This window comes from Aedes albopictus, chromosome 3, assembly GCF_035046485.1.
Source record: "Aedes albopictus strain Foshan chromosome 3, AalbF5, whole genome shotgun sequence".
Lineage (NCBI taxonomy): Eukaryota > Metazoa > Arthropoda > Insecta > Diptera > Culicidae > Aedes > Aedes albopictus.
Window position 1 is genome coordinate 294,394,556 of NC_085138.1, and position 18,136 is coordinate 294,412,691.

An 18,136-nucleotide genomic window follows, 5' to 3' on the forward strand; every position below is an offset into this window, starting at 1 on the left:
CGGCCGGTGTTGAAGGTGCGATTTGCTCTGCAATGAGTGCAATTTAGTTTAAAAGCGCTTTAGTTGAGTATGGTAAGAAACATCAGTTGGATTAACTATTCAAATGACAATCTCAATTCCAACCATTTAAAAACTAATAAAAACGACATAGGAATGCCTGAAAAATGCATAGAGAAATCCCTAGAAAACCCATTTCAGAAGTACCTAGTCGTATCCCCGGAGGAATTTCTACAATAATCTCTACAGAAATCTCTAGGGAAGTCTTGGAGAAACTTATAGAAAAATTCTTGGAGAAATCTCTTGGGAAATCGTTGGAAGAATACCAGGACCCTGGATAAATTCTTGAAAAATTCTTTGGAGAAATAGCCAGAGGAAGTCCTTAAGAAATATTTGGAGGTATCCATAGAGAAATTCATGTAAAAATAGAGAAACGCCGGTGAATCCCTAGAAGAATCCATAGAAGACTTCCTGAATAAATTCTTGAATTTATTCCTGGATAAATCTCTGAGAAATCCCTAGAAAAAATCCCAAAGAACTCCCCAAATAAATTCCTGGAAAAATTCATAGAGATATCCCTAGAGAACACTATAAGAGATCCTGATTTAGTACTTTCGGAATTTCCGGAAAACCCCCTTGAGGAATCGCTGAAGAATTCCCTGAAAGAGTTCCTGGATGAGCTCCTGAAGGAATTTCTGGTTGAGTCTCTGAAGGAATCCGTAGATAATTTCCTGCAGAAATCCTACAGAACCTCTGGAAGAACCATTGGAAAATTTTCTGGAGAAATCTGTAGAGGAATTCATGAAGTAATTTCTGGAGAAATGCCTAAAGAAATCCATTAAGAAACCCCTAAAGCATCCCTTGAAGAACTCCATAAATATAAGTTCCTGAAAAAACTTCTGGAAGTATATCTGATTGAATATCTGAACGAATTCTTAGAATAATACCTGGATAAATCACTAAATGAAACCCTGGAGAAATCTCCAGAGGAAGTTCTGAGAAAATCCCTAGAATAGCTCCTGGATAAGCCCCACAAAAATCCTTAGAAAAATCCCTGGAGAAATCAAAAAGGCAAATCTTTTGAATAATCTTTAAGTGAACCCCTGAAGAACTCTTAACCTTCCGTAACTCGCGCAGTTGGCTACCACTGCTAGCACCACGCTAATGCTGAATACAAAAAGCGAGATTTTTACAACGTGTTGTAGAAAATTCATCGCTCGAGGGTCAATAGAATTCCTTGACAAATCCGCGTAAAAATCTCTAGAATTGGAACTGGAGGAATTAATCCTGGAAGAATACCAAAAAGAATTTTGGGAGGGATATTCAACAAAATTCCAGGACGAATCCCAACAGGAGCTCTTGGAAAATTCCAAGTTAAATTATAGTACAAATCCCTAAAAAATGGAGCATTGAAAGAATTCTTAGAGGAATCCCTGGATAAAACACAGGGGGAATTTCTGGAGAATGCCAAGCATGCATTGTTTGAGTGATTTCTTCAAAAATCCATAGAATAATTCTAGCCCGAAATTTATGGAGAAATCCCAGGTATCTCTGCAACAAAGGAAAAGTCTAATGATTATGTAGATTGGTTTAAAATTTAATAAGGTCAGGCCCTAGAGTAGAAGAAATATTGAGTGTCCAGGCAGGCAAAGAAAGCCCTTCAATTAATAACTGTGGAAGTGCTCAAAGAACACTAAGTTAAAGAGATGCAGACCAAGTTCCAGTGAGAACGTCGAGCCATGAAGAATTATTGTGACGTTGTTAAATTGTGCATGTTTAATGTTTTATTTTTTCGTAATGAATAATACAACGGAGCATTTGTAGGGCTCCATTATTGTTTGTTCGTAATGTGTGCCCACTGGCACTGCCCAGCGTGGGTACAACATGAGACTCCTAATCTCAGGGTCGTGGGTTCGTGCTCTCTGCTAATTTTCGCTCACACAATGATAAGATTTCATTGATTGGGTTTGGTCCATCAGTTAATCTTTGAATAGTGTTTTATTTGGGGAATTGTCTTTTTGTTGATCGAAGTAAACAGTGACCGCAAGCACAAGTGCTTTTTGCTTTGACAGCATTTTTTTTCGTGTGAAGTTTTTCGCCGTTTGGCTGTTGGTCCGGCTGGCCCTACGCCACCCGGATTACAGTTAAAGGATGTTGAGTCGACAATTTTTTTTTCTCCCGTCGTATTTCTTTCCCCGCGTTCTATCAAAATATCGTTATTTTTTTGGTATTTATTGTAATTCGCTAATTGTTGAACACTACCCAAATGTTGAACAGTTTCTGAGAATTTTATTATAAATCTAACGTAAGCAATTTCCACTCCTCGTAAACGTATGATGTAGATGCGTATACATGTGTGTCACGATATTGCTCCAATTAACCCTCTAATACCCAAATTTTTGATTTTGATCTAAATATAATTTTTCGTCATCTAAAATCGATTTAAACATGTTTTGGAAGAATATTCTTTTTAATTCTCGATTTCGTGAGTTTCAGTTTTTGATTTTACTAATTTTTATTTTTGAACATCCTCACACTTTTATATTTTTCCTGGAAGCCAATTTGGGGAACGGATTTTTTTAGATGAAAACATTTTGAGATTTTATGGTTATTGTTGAAATATTATTATTTTAATTTTTTTTCACAGAAAATTTTATTTTCCATGTAATTTTATGGAAAATAATTTAAGAGTGTATTCGATTCCCTTAAACCAATGTTTCCCAAACTTTTAGGAGGTATCGCCCCCTTAGAGCTTTAGAAAAATATGTTCGCCCCCCTAGGTGCGACTTTATTTTTTCTATAATAGAAGGCTGAAACTGTGCTTAGCTAAAGGCTTTAAAAGCGCTACTATGGCAAATCTAGCAGTACCATTCAGTGTATTTATATCTGTGTCACCCTCATTTTCATTAAATTGTTTTGTAAATGCGTTGATTTTACGCATTTGAAAAAAAAATATAGTGAATTTTCTTCGTACTTACAAAAAATTGAAATCGTGTTTATGCCTACTTCTCAAACCGTTGTTAATTGAACATTTGTTAATCGAAATAGAACGAACTGTAAACACATATGAACACTCGATATTCCTACCAGATGTTTTATCATTATCATACTTAAAAGGACTTTTTCAACAACTGAGAGTCAATGTTTGGTCACAAGTATGTATGTATGTATGTATGTAGGTAGCCACCATCCTAGCTTGAGTCTTGCTCTGCATGCAGTTCCACTCAACAGTAAAGATTAAATTTCATTACCATTCTGAATTCAACATACCGCTGTATGAAGGGCCAAAAGGGGGTGTAAGAGTCAATGTTTGGTCACAAGTAGCTAAATAATACTGGTGGAGAATTTGAAAACAATTATATACATATGTTATGTGGAAGTGCTACTCAGAAAAATATCGGTGTGTTGCCGAGGGCTGAAAATCTCGATAATAAAGAAAAATAATAATAATAAATATTGGTGTATTATCAAATGTAGTTACGTTTCACCAGATTCAAATCAACGAGCTTCGTATAAATTTGAATGCTTTCTGTGTTCTAAAAAAATATCAAATAAATAAATATGCAGCATTCATGACTAGTTTCAAATGGAATATTTAAATGTAATTTTACGCAGAATTTTTGGAATGTTTTCAAATTAACTTCAGTAAAATTTGGAATTCCTCCGAGAAGCTTCTCTGAAATATTTTCAAACACAGTTGTTTGTAAACACTGTGATACGAATTTAATCAGCAAACTGTTCTAAAATTCGTCTGATATTTATGTTTTTGCTTGGAAATTCCATGAATAAGTTCGCCTACGAGTTGAAATGCAATTTTTCTCATCAATTCGCGAAAAAAAACTGTGTTCTTTTCATAATTTTGACAAAAACTAATCCCGATTCACGAATGTTCATTGTAGGAGTTTCCAAATATATTTTTATTTAGATTTCCAGAATCACCAAACCCTTCAAAAATACGTGTAGCGGTCTTGTCTAGCAATTCTGCCAAAGAGTCCACATAAATTCCAATAATTCTGTAAAATTAAGTCGATGCTTTTGTTTAATAGTCACAGCATTTTTTATTATCCTAGACAAACCTTGAACTGTAAGCTTGAATGTCAGGGAGTTTTTATGATTCAGTTCACTTTCTCGACTTGTAATTTAATACTTTCGATGTTTTCCAATCATTGAAAAAATCGCCCCCCTTTTTAGTATTTTCGCCCCCCAATTTGTATTTCTAAAATTTTCGCCCCCCTGGGCCTGATTTTCGTCCCCAAGGGGGCGATTTCGCCCACTTTGGGAATCACTGCCTTAAACTATTAAACAAGGATAGAATGATTTGGGAAAAATTTAAAATATGTTAATTGTAGCGATTCAATACAAAATAAACAATGACTCCTAAAAGGTGACTCAAACATCAATTTTTCAATGATTTAAAAAAAAATGTAAATACGCTTTAAAATACACCAAAAACCCTTTTGAGATGTACAGAACAGTCCTAAATATCAACCAAAAATATAAAAAAATGATTTTCCACGAAACAAAAATTACAAAAATGCTCAAACTATACTCCGTCTAAAGGCGGGAATTAGAGGGTTAAGTTACAACATCTATATATATAAAAATGAGTTTGACTTCCCTTTGAGGCAACAAAAGTCACGAACGACTGAACCAATCAGGATGACTCTTGCATGGTTAGATTCGTACTCATAGTGGCAGTGTTTATATGTAAAAAAAAGTTAGGAAAATCAACAAAAAAGTACAAAAATCTAAAAAGTTTTGCTTTTTCATAAACTGGGAAGAAAATCAGCACGATCGAAATGAAACCAATCTAGAATGCGGTGCTTAAATGAGCTCAAACGCTGTCAAACCACCACAAGCTTGGCAAGACAAAGTTTGCCGGGACAGCTAGTTATACATATTTTAGATAAAAATATTGATTGCAAATATTTTACCGCTAATGACACGAAAACTGAACAATTCTTAAGATTAGTTTTAAGAAATTGCTGTTATGAAATAAGCTTTGCTGGTAAATCGATCACAAATATCAAAGTCACACCATAGTTACAAGATCTGAAAGGATGTCCTTAACAGTTTAAAATTGTTCAAAATCACATTTTGATTGTAATTTCATTTGATTAAAATATTGTTTTTGTCACAATTCCATTATACATGTAGGATCCAATTGTTGAACACTTTACCTAATCGTGCATGTCATGGGGTTTCAAGGACGTTCCATGGATGTTCTGGGGGTGTTGCAGAGGGCTTCACGAAGGTTCCAGGTGTTTTCAATGGGTTTCAAGGGCGTTACAGAGGTGTTCCAGAAGGATTCAGAGTGTTAAGGTGATCCCAAGAGTATTTCAGGACGTTTCAGACGGGTTTGCAAGGGATTTCAGGGTCGTTGCAGGGGTGTTCTAGGGGGTTGAGTTGGTCTCATGGGTTTCCAGGAGTGTTTCAGGGGCTTTCAAAGGCGTTCTTCTCTTCAATCGTTTTCGCTTTTAGTCAAATCTTGTCAATCATTTTTTGCATCTAGTCATGTTTCAAATGATTTCAATCCACTAGAGCTCTCTTCAAATGAGAAGCAATTCCTTGTTATTTGAATAAATTGTCACTCAAATGACTAACTGGCCTCGAAAAACCCAAAAAAAATCCGCCAGAGTAAAAAATTATCGAATGTCGGGTCAAAGTCGGGTCAAATTTTATTAAATGTTGAACCACTGTTGGACCCACATTGGATAACTGTAGAGTCTATGTAGGGTTTGGTGGCCGAAATAAAAATAGGTCAATGATAGGTTTATGTCGAGTTATCCGTCATCAATTACGAACAAAGCTTGAACCGTTCAACAATTAGATAGAATCGTCCAACAGTAGGATGAGCTACAGGGGATAGACAAAATGATCGGGACAGGCCAAATTTACACTTTTCAAAAAATGTTCAATTAGCTGTAACTTTTTAAAAAGTGCATCAAATATTCTCAAATTTTCACTGTCAGTTGCTCAACTAGTTGTGTATCAGTGGACAAAATTTGGAAAAGATCAGGATATTTTGTAGGAAGTTATGAGCATTTTAGAAAAAGGTAGAATTATCCGATAGCCAACTTTGAGCTGTTATATCTCCGGATTCAATAAACCGAATGGAATTAAATTTTGACCATTTATGACTTATATGATGAACTTTAAAAAACGTTTGACTCAACTTGAAATTATCACGAAGGGAAAAAGTTATAGCGATTTCATTTATTTTATGATTTTTTAGTAAATTGGTCTATTTTTAATATGCAACCCTTTACTTTGTCAATGAATTTCTGGCTATGTTGTTCCTTTATTTCAAAACATTTTTATATTTAAGACAATTAGAGGAAATTTTAATGAACTATAAATAGCACCTTGAATTTTGAAACGATGTTGAAATTAAAGAAAATTTGGTATTTTATTAGAAAAATAATCTTACCATTATAATTTTCTTCCGTGTTAAGAATTTTAAGTTAAGTCAGAAGTTTTCCAAAGCTCATTATATAAGTCATAAATGATCAAAATTTCATTGCATTCGGTTCAGTGAATCCGGAAATATAACAGCTCAAAGTTGACTATAGGATAATCATAACTTTTTCTGGAATCTTTATAACTTTGTGCAGAATAACCCGATCTTTTCCAAATTACACAACTAGTTGAGCAACTTACAGTGAAATTTTGAGAATATTTGATGCACTTTTCGAAAAGTCACAGCTAATTGAAAATTTTTTGAGAAATGAAAAATTTGCCTGACCCGATCATTTTGTCTATCCCCTGTAGCTTAAGGACAGACTTGTTAGAATCCCAAAATGGCCGCCACAATGGCCGACTTTGGAACCTACTCACGATTTCGAGCGCACAAATCTCTTCGTAAACAAAACCAGCGCACCTGATATTTTTATCTTAAGCTTATTACAAGTGAGCAAGAACAGAATAATCAAATCCGCTGTTATTTGAAGCTTGCTACTAGAGATTTGTGCGTTTGAAGTTCTGATGCACTTTTGAAGCGGGATTTCGAGACGTTTGTCCTTAAGGAAGTGTTCAACATTTGGGTAACAGACTTCCCTTACCTACCTTGTTGGCTACAAAGTAACTTTACTCCAATGCCGAGCGTATAGTAGAGCACCATCTTCGTCGGTCTTGGGCGATGTTCCTCCAGTTTCCCCGAACGTGTAGGGATCGTAGATCTTCTTCAACCGCGTGCAGCCAGCGAGTTCGCGGCCGCCCACGAAGTCGCCTACCTCTACCGGGTTCTCTGCTGAATATTGTTTTCGTTATTCTTTCTTCCGACATTCGCACTACGTGTCCAGCCCACTGAAGTCTGCCGTATTTTATACGTTTCACAATATTCGCATCTTCGTACACTTGGTACAACTCGTGATTCATGCGTCTGCGCCACACTCCATATTCTTGTTTCCCACCGAGAATTGTCCGCAGCACTTTGCGCTCAAAAACTCCAAAAACTTTTCGGTCTACCTCCTTTAACGTCCACGCTTCGTGACCGTAGAGGGCAACCGGAAGAATCAGCGTCTTATACAGAGCGAATTTTGTTTGCGTTTGCAAGTTACGGGACCTAAGCTGGCTACGCAATCCGTAAAAGGCCCTATTCGCAGCTGCAATACGCCTTTTCACTTCACGGGAAACGTCATTGTCACATGTCACAAGTGTTCCAAGATAAACAAATTCTTCAACAACTTCAAACACTTCCCCATGAATCACTACCTCAGCACTAACACCACTAGGCCTGCTTCTGTCTCTACCCGCTATCATGTACTTCGTCTTGGTAGAGTTAATCGTCAAGCCTATCCTCGCTGTCTCTCTCTTCAGAGGAGCATAAGCTTCCTCCACTGCCCTACGATCGATGCCGATGAGATCAATATCGTCCGCAAAACCGAGGAGCATGTGCGACCGTGTGATGATACACACCAAAAAATCGATTGAGGGTTTCAGCAAAATTTTGCTGAATTTTGCCGAGCTGAAGGTTTCAGCAAAAAAATTGCTGAAATTCAGCAAAAATTGCTGATTTGTTCAGTAAACTCTGCTGATCATCAGTAATGTTTTGCTGAAATTCAGCAAACTTTGCCGAAAGTTCAGCAAAAAATTTTGCTGGACCCTTCAGCTCGGCAAAATTTAGCAAAATATTGCTGAAAGCGTTTAGTGTGTAGAGCCATTCCTCTGCACGCCTGACCTCCTGATCGCTCCTTCGAGTGCAATGTTGAACAATAAATTTGAAAGAGCATCCCCCTGCTTCAATCCATCCAAGGTCACAAACGACGCAGACACTTCGTCCGCGATCCGAATACTTGATTTTGATCCATCCAGCGTTGCGCGTATCAGCCTAATTAGTTTCGTCGGAAAACCATGTTCTGACATTATCTGCCAAAGCTCATTTCTTTTCACTGAATCGTACGCTGCTTTAAAATCAATGAACAGATGGTGAGTCTGCAAGTTATATTCCCGAAATTTATCTAGGATCATCCGCAGGGTAAACATTTGATCCGTCGTTGATCGGCCCTCACGAAAACCAGCCTGGTATTCGCCGACGAAGGACTCCTCAAGAGGTCGCAGTCTGTTGAACAGGACACGCGACAGTATCTTATACGCCGAATTTAAAAGGGTAATCCCTCTGTAATTGGCACACTCCAGTCTGTGCCCTTTCTTGTAGATTGGGCATATGAGGCCATCCAACAGACTTCCCTTACAAATGTTCTATTTTCTCTCAGAAAATGGAATTTAAGGGAATCGAATACAAATTCAATGGGAAGTAAAATGAATGAGTGGATCTAGACGTCGGATCACTTTGCGGTCTTCGACAAAGTTGTTTGGTATATAGTCACCTATGATAATACCAAAGTGTTTTATCATTAAACGCTTACAGCGCCACCTAGCGGCAAAAAATCGAAAGCTTAAGATTTCTTCATACATTTGACCACGTTTTCCCATACAAAATTCAAGCGATTTGAGCGCCCTTTTAGACTTAATCAATTTTGCTCAAATTTTGAACGTAGCTTCTGGGTGTCCAAAACAACCAATTCAGGAGGTAAGACTTGACATTTTTTCAGATTTTTTTTTGTTTTTCATATAAGTGTGGGCCACCCTAATGTACATGAACTACTTTTCCCTTGACAAATATTTGTGCTTAATTCTAAAAACTTAACTACAAATACTGGCTGAGTGAGAGATAAACTAGTAAAATTTGCGAAAAAGTTGCTCGTCCTCTCGGTGCGACTCGAACTTACGATTCCTACTCTCGTGAGTTCGAGTCTCAGGGCCGATTTAAATATGACGTCCATCATTTTTCAGAATTTTAGAACCCCCCTCCCCCATTTGTCACGTTTTGTTCGCAATTCCACTCCAACTTGTCGCATATTCCACTCCATTTTTTCATCTCTCATTTAGCCAGTAGGATCTGAGACCATTTAGCCAGGAGGACCTATTTTGAGCATTTGCTGCTATAACTCGGCCAATTATAAATTAAATAGCCTGATTTTTTGTACATGACTAGATACTGTGCACATCTTACCGTATTCCAAAAATCAAGTCAAATGGTATAACATTGACTGAGTTATAACAGCAAGTGCCCGAAATAGGTTCCCCTGTAAAGCCTAGATTTTGGAACTATGGACGAGGAAATATCCGCCATTGCTCTTTTGCTACTAAGATCGTAATCTCAGATTCTACTTCATATTATGGAACAAATACTTATTATGTACAGGGGGTGACCAAAATGTTTGGGATAGGCAACTTTTTGTTCTCTCACAAAAAAAGTTCAACATGCTGTAACTTTTTATAGAGTGCATCAAAAACTATCAAATTTTGACTGTTTGTCAACCTATTATATGTGCATCATTGGTACAAATTTGAACTCGATTGTTTGATCTTTCGCGAAGCTAGAACCGTTCACGTTATGTCAGTGTCAATAAATTTTAGTTTTGATATCCGCAGATATCTCTGATAGGATATATTAGAGCCTATTTGGATTAAAGGAAGAACACATTTAGTAAATTGTGTGAGGTATTGTAAATTTGACTTATTTTCTTCTACATGGGTGAAAATGTCAACCCGGTATAACTTTATTCATTGTGAGAAAATATTACATGTTATAACGACATATCAAGTACTAATATATTGTTGATAAACATTAAAAAAATCATTCATTTTGGCTCACTGATTTCTGTTTAGCTTAGTTTTTATTTTTTGGTGGGTGGTGAAACCAAGTGGTTGATTAAACTAACAACTGCTTTGTGGTATTGGAGGTCTAAGTGTTCCTAGTAAAAACAACCTTAAAGTATGAATAAAATGTTATAGCTTAAACGTCTGTCCGCGGGTTTATGATGCCAGTCAGTAGCATAAGGCTGCTTTGTGAGCGTCGATTATATTCGACAATAAACACTTGAATAGACATTTATTGGTGAGCTCGTTCCATATATATGTATGCCAGTCTTACGTCTGTTTGCATATCTGGGGCGCCAGTCGCATTTAGAAATGGAAGACGTAAATTTCCATATGAGTGATAATTTCGATTTTACCAGTTTGAACATAAACCAGCAGCTTTACAAAAAAAGTATCGTTCCAGAAAAAAATCAATCTATCACAGTTCGCAAAATTGTGTCATCTGTCAATCATTAAAATCCTAACAAACGGTAGCAACTAGCTGCAACTTGTCGCTGGAATGTAATGCACCTTAATTTATTCTGCAAATGCCCCCCATTGATCGCAACAGTAGTGATTACGAATACCTTGCGCGGTTTAAAAATATCCGAGAACTCCTTGCAATTAGATAAAATGATCACGTATGTTCAGATACCTGCTTAAAATTACAAAATCCAAACAATCGCCAGCGCGCCACCAAACAACGGCTGCTGCTGCTGCTGTGCTACAAAACGGTGCATTTAAGTTAGTAGGTAAGTCAGCACGAGCTCCTCAATACGGGGGGCTGATGGAGTTCTCCGGTATGGTAGAAGAACGGTAGCCGAGTTGCCGGTCGATTGGTGTTTAGTGGCACGATAGCTAAATAGAGGTTTGCTGTAATATAGCGTTCAACTGGGGCACTTCTCGATCGATTCGCTGAATAAATGAATCAGACACGTCGTCGCGTCGTCGTCGTAGTTCAACAGCAAGTGCAAAACAACTTATCATGTGAGTGCTAATTATTCTGACATCGTACGCGCGTCGTTAGTCGTCGCTTAGCTACTTGTGCTAAGAAGTGTCGACTTGTGCCGTTGCGATATGACAGTTACGTAAGACCGACAGTTGTTGGGAGGCCCACTTTTTCTGACAATTTGCAGCCGTTGATCCACTCCACATGGTCGAGGTTTTGATAAATCTAATTTACACGTCCATCTATTGACAGCTAGGTTTACGAAAAAAATAAGCTTTGAATCCTGCTTCCGTTCGTGTCGACATCGTGACCGAAGCGCTAATTAGGGACCACACCACAAAAGTCGAACGTTAGAGAAAATAACGTTTCTCAAATTTACCGCGGGCCAAAGGGGGGAGACCTGGCTACTAATACCCGCTGAGGAGCTATTTAGCGTTCGCTTTGTCGGAATGAGAGGAAAGAAACAAAAATAAACACAATAAACTTCACATTTGTGCACTTTGTGTTTGGTGGAAAAATAAGCACGTAAAAGAAAAATCATCGACGAAAATAAGGAAACACCGTTTGTTGATGGCGAATACAATTCAGTTTTAGGGGAAACATGCTGAGGTTAAGCTTTGAGCTGTCTGATGTGAACTGTTTTGTTGTGACTTTTTTCAATTTTATTTTCAGCGGCTGCAAAGATAAAAGATTAATGTGAGTTATTGTGGGTTAAGTCACCGATAAGCAGAGAAACCTGAGCATTGTGTCTATGGACTCTTGCTTTCTCAAGGCACTGCAGCTATACAAGGTAGACGTGAACATCATCAACTGTGTTACGGTTTAGAACTATTCGCATTATTCTAAGCCCTCGTGATGCTGATACCTTTAGTCCACTAAGGTTTAGCCATCCCATGAATCACTCAAACAATATACCGTCTTTTATAGATGACTTAGAGCTGTTCGCGGAATCAGTACAGATGCTGCATCAACTGTTGCAGCTTGTAACGGTATTCATCAACGACAACCGGACAGAAATCGAAATTGACATACAGGGGATGGCCAAAATGTTTGGGATAGGCAACTTTTTTTCTCCCACAAAAAAATTGAACATGCTGTAACTTTTCATAGAGTGCATCAAAAAATCTCAAATTTTGACTGTTTGTCAACCTATTATATGTGCATCATTGGTACAAATTTGGGCTCGATTGACTATTTTTTTGCAAAGTTAGAACTGTTCGGGTAAAACACTATTTTTTAGACAACTCATTTTTGAACTGTCATATCTCGGAAACCAGTGAACCGAATTGAATGAATTTTTTAACGTTTATTAACAATATATTGATACTTAATACGACATTATAAAATGTAATATTTTCTCACGACGAATTAAGTTATACCGAGTTGAAATTTTTACCCATATAGAGGAAAATAAGTGAAATTTACAATACCACACAAAAATTATTAAATGTGTTCTTCCATCAATCTAAATAGGCTCTAATATATCTGATTAGAGATAATTTGAGAACAGAAGTGGAAAATCTTTGGATATCAACACGAAAATTTATTGACATTGATGTAAAAAAATTACATTTTTTCGAGAAAAATCCAAAAAGTGTCAATCCATGATAACTTTTTTCAACATTTAAAAAGTACCTATGTTTTAATAGTTTGTGAAGCTTTTACATATTGTTAGTGTACGTTCAAAATTTCATTCAATTTGGTTCACTGGTTTCCGAGATATGACAGCTCAAAAATGAGTTGTCTAAAAAATAGTGTTTTACCCGAACTGATCTAACTTTGCGAAACATTAATCAATCGAGCCCAAATTTGTACCAATGATGCACATATAATTGGTTGACAAACAGTCAAAATTTGAGATTTTTTGATGTGCTCTATAAAAAGTTATAGCATGTTGAACTTTTTTGTGAGAGAAAAAAAAGTTGCCTATCCCAAACATTTTGGCCATCCCCTGTATACCGGTCAATTAATCTTTTCCGGGGTCAAGCAGTGGATGCCAACTGTTTCCGCGTCAATTAATAGAATGAAATTCGAAATATAGTTGAAGGCGAAGCGCAGAAGTACCTAAGCTTGCTGCAACGTATTCGTTACACAACAATCTTGAAGATGCTGAAGGAAAGGAGCAGGACATCTTGTCAACTATTCTATTCTAAGCAGCTTTCAGTCAGCTGGCAATAAGGTGAAGTCGATCAACACGTTTGATGTGCCTCTGTTGACCAACAGGTGTGGTGTAGTGGACCAAGACTGACCTCTGTAAGGTGTTAAAACGAGCAGTACGAGTGATGTTCATCAAAACCGAATATTCCACCAAATGTTGTCCATCGAAACAGTCATCCTGTAAATCGCGCCGTATATCCTAGCACTTTGCGTCAGCAGCTGCGGGCATATTTCGTAGAAAGCCAGAACCGTCAGCAAATGTGCCGCACTGTATGTGAAGTTGAACATGGTTAAAGCGTCCTGCATCTGGTACAGGAAGATGACCAGCTGAATTGCGTCAATTGTCACAAAATGATCGTAACTTGTAAGCAGAAAGAGTTGCATAGGATGCACCACCAATGAATGGAGAAACTGGCGGCGTCGAACGCGTGACTGTTGCGGGGTGATCTCTTTTCGGAAACTTAGAAGGTTTATGGTAGCCGTCCAGGTCTGGGTTATTGCGATGAAGAACTATCGGCGGCACACGTTCTACGAAAACGTGGTCGACCACTGTACTTGTTCATGTTCGCATAGTTAACGTAACCACCACTGACAATATCAGTAAACACAAGATAATATTTGTGATCAATTTTATCAATAGAGCTCTCACTCATTCATCTCTGGGTCTCTTGACTCCCTGAAGAAAACACCCACCAAGTGTCGAAACGTTGGGATAACATAAAACTTCGTTTGTGCAATAAACACGTCTTAGTCGAAAAACTAAAATTAAAGTTACTGTTATGGTTGCTGGTCACTACCATCTATCGGTTATCAAGCCCACAGTTAGTCTCATTCATTGCTTTCATGTGCTGTTTCGAATGACGGGCTTGGTGGTCTAGTGGCTACCGCTTCTGATTCGTATGCAGAAGGACATGGGTTCAATCCCTGGCCCGTCCCTTTTCATCCTACTTTGTATCTTTCTATCCACTTCCTCTATCTCTACATATACAACTCATGTATATTCATATGTTCATAGCCATCGCTAGAACCAGAAACGAATTGGAAAAAAGTCGTTCCCCTCCCTTCTAATTTCCACTCACAGCACAGTGTATATAACGCCTACAAGTTATGAAACCAAAGCGTGCTGTGCCGCTTGACCTTATTCACCACATTCACCACACAATCTATCACTTTACGAACACTATAAATAACCCCCTATCCATGGATCGCATCACCGACCCAACGGTGACTCCCAGATCTCCTATCCTTTTCGTCTAACAAATACCCCAGTCCGTGCTGGTTGTGGGGATGCAGAGGTGATCTCGGTCTTTAGTAGCAACAACCAGCACACTCTAACATTCCTTTCCCTTCCCAACTGACTATAAGGACGTGGCCGGGGCCGTTATTGATCCAAAATGTATGAGCTGCTAGAATTGCACTTTGAGAATAAGTAGATCCACTCGAGTGTCCCAGCCCTTATTCATTTGGATCTCAGTGCAATTGGTACCAGCTCAGATCAATCACGGAGTAGCAACCATTGACATGTTGTATAGTCAGATTTGATCGTTTGATCGTTTGATCGTTCATTGCTTTCATGTGCTGTTTCGATTGTTCTAGTCAATCACGAAGCAGCAAGTGTAGATTGTATGCTGCTCATCTATTTAATCCGTGTCGGGTATTTCCATCACTGCGACCATGCTCATCTATACGTATGCACATGTAAACTTATTTTAGGTAATCACATCGGCTTGCAATTCTCCATTTTGGTTGGATGTCATTTAGTCGGTTAGTTTTCCTCCCATTTGTCTTTGCACCGAGAAGAAAGTGTCGTTTAAATCGTTGTCGTCTCAACGTCGTTCGTTGTTGACTTCGCGTGTTCTAAATCAAACTATAAATATACCTGCTAGGCCTTCCTGTTGCTCTGTTTGCGCCACTTCTTCTGGATGTCGCCCACCGTAGTATTAAGCATGACAATGCGTGACAAATCGCACCCTGCGGTGGAAGCTTAACGTTCAATTTGTTACAGTTAACTCGTGCCGAATGTAATTTTATGGGTTGATTTGAAAATTGTTTGGCGATGCAAAATGTTAAAATGAACATAAAACAGTCTTGATGTTTCAAAAGGAAAATGTTTTATTGATATTTTATTGTTTGTGATCAACATTTATCGGTTTAGGTCTGACGGGCTTGGTGGTCTAGTGGCTACCGCTTCTGATTCGTATGCAGAAGGTCATGGGTTCAATCCCTGGCCCGTCCTTTTCATCCTACTTTGTATCTTTCTATCCACTTTCTCTCGCTCTCTCTTCTCTACATATACAACTCATGTATATTCATATGTTCATAGCCATCGCTAGAACCAGAAACGAATTGAAAAAAAGTCGTTTCTCTCCCTTCCAACTTCCACTCACAGCACAGTGTATATAACGCCTATAAGTTATGCAACCAAAGCGTGCTGTGCCGCTTGACCTTATTCACCTTATTCCACCACACAATCTATCACGAATACTATAAATAACCCTATCCATGGATCGCATCACCGACCCAACGGTGACTCCCAGATCTCCCATCCTTTCCGTCTAACAAATACCCCAGTCCGTGCTGCGTTGTGGGGACGCAGAGTGCTCTCGGTCTCTAGTAGCAACAACCAGTACACTCTAACATTCCTTTCCCTTCCCATCTGACTATAAGGACTTGGCCGGCGCCGTTATTGATCAAATATGCATGAGCTGCTAAAATTGCACTTTGAGAATAAGTGGAATGTCCCAGCCCCTTATTCAGTTGGATCTCAGTGCAACTGGTACCAGTTCAGATCAATCACGGAGGAGCAACCATTGACATGTATAGTCAGAATTGATCGTTTTTGATCGTTGATCAACATTTATCGGTTTAGGTCTTCTGTGATCGTATTTTTTTTATTCTAAAAACAAACAATAATAACACTTGATATGTTTCTCTCTTTCCAGATCAAAGCACCAAAACTCCGGTGTGCATTTCGTAATCAGTTATCTTTTCATCGCAACCATGGGCTAACGTGCGAGAATCCAATCGACCTCCAATTAATTCGGAAATTTTTCAACGAAAACAAACAAACATTTCCCCGCCAACCGGACCAGTAGCCGAACCGAACAAAAACCAACCAAAAAGCGCACGGCTTCCGGAATTCGATGACCATCGTCGTCGGATTCCTCAAGGCCTCCGCCGCTATTTCACCCGTCGTCGTCGGCTACGGTTGCTGCCGGTAGCGTAGCGCGCGATCGCTGCCAGTATTTGAAAGAAAATGGCATTCTGCAAACACCCTAGTACGGTCGTCGACACAGGTGCTGCGAAACGCCATTCTTCATCACACCCCGTAACCACGACGGCAATCAGTGCAGCTAGCCCCAGAGTGGATGGAAATCAGCGGAAGCAAGCATTTCTTCTGTGCCTAGTGGAGGAAGCCCCACAACAAGTGGCCCAGGCTACGGTGGCAGTTAAGTGAAGTGTCGAAGAGAATCGCATAACCGTTTCCTCTTCTAACTAGTGTGTTGTGCATATTTTTCTGCTCCGACTAAGCTCTGCCAAGATGGGTTTCGCTTGAGTGATTTTGGTTCATTTCTCAATTTTTACCTGCTGTGCTCCAACACTATTATTGTGCTGCCGTTTCAAGAAACGAGCGCGGAGCGAGAGCAGTGTCCCAGTTATCAGTGCATGTGGAAGAATATTTACGAGCAAAGAAGAAAGAAGCTCACAAAAACCAGTGCGGAATATGTATGAAGCATAAATTGAATAACCAGATTTCCTGAATGTGTATAGAAGCAAAATGTGAAGTATAAAGTAAGTTGAAAATCTCGATCGGAGAAGTGAAGCAAGAAGAGCGAAAGATATAACCACAACAGCAAAAGTTGGAGCTGCGAGGAAATAAGTAAGATATTATAGTGTGTGAAACCACGGAGAAACGAAGGAGGAATACAAGAGAGCCAAATTGTGAAATAATTGCATGTGAAGTGGGAAGGCGTCTCAGCACTGAAAGAAGAGAATAGTAAAAGTGCACGAAGTGAGCGCGCGAGTAATTGTGCGGATGGATGAGTGAGTAAGTGCGGTTTATTTTTTGAAGGTGAGATCATAACAACAGCCAACCGCGACAACATGTCTTTCCTAAACAACCTGAAGAAGGTCTTCCACCTGGGAAGTGGGGAGGCCAAGAAGAAGCGCATTTTCAACAACATTCGGATGGATACGGATCCGAATGATTACTGGGATATGATTGGTGAATTGGGGGATGGTGCATTTGGTAAAGTGTACAAAGCTCAAAATAAAGAAACCAGACAGCTGGCGGCGGCGAAAATGTGCACTTTGGAAGATGAAGAAAATCTAAGTGATCATATGGTGGAGATCGATATTTTGTCGGAGATTAAGCACCAGAACATCGTGGAGCTGTATGAGGCGTTTTCGATCGACGATAAGCTTTGGGTGAGTTTTTACTTCAAATTGACCTAGTATTACTACGCGCACAAATAAGAATTCGATTTAAAAATGATATCATGGTTGGACACTGGTTCAGTGTTCAAAACGTAGCTCATAAATTCGAATTTCTCAATCCTTTCTCATGGGAGCTCTTCAGCGTTATTGATTTGTGACTACCTAGAACTACCTAGATGACTATGATGTAATAATTTTGTTAGGGTAAGATGGCCCTTATTATTCCCATATTCGCCCTCTTAGATAACAAACATTGGTTGTTTGTTTGACTCATTCCACATAACATAAATAAGAAACAAAATAAAAACAATTTATATCTTGAACTGGGGTCTCCAGTTAGCCTAGTGGTTAAGACTATGGATCGCCAATCCGGAGACGGCGGTTTCGATTCCCGTTCCGGTCGGGAAAAATTTCTCGACTCTCTGGGCGTAGTGTATCATTGTACTTGCCTCA

At 38.8% G+C, this 18,136-nt stretch overlaps 1 protein-coding gene across 9 annotated transcripts in view; it reads left to right on the top strand.

The window, feature by feature from the left end:
• The window catches only part of LOC109418688 (serine/threonine-protein kinase 10), a 225,836-nt gene that overhangs the window by 123,747 nt on the left and 83,953 nt on the right, over positions 1-18,136 (top strand). For all 9 annotated transcript variants that reach the window (XM_062861336.1, XM_062861339.1, XM_062861343.1 and 6 more), the window contains exon 2: positions 16,189-17,674. In XM_062861336.1, the coding sequence (XP_062717320.1) occupies positions 17,351-17,674 (324 nt within the window). In that variant the 5' untranslated portion in view covers positions 16,189-17,350. The remainder of the gene's footprint in view (positions 1-16,188; positions 17,675-18,136) is intronic.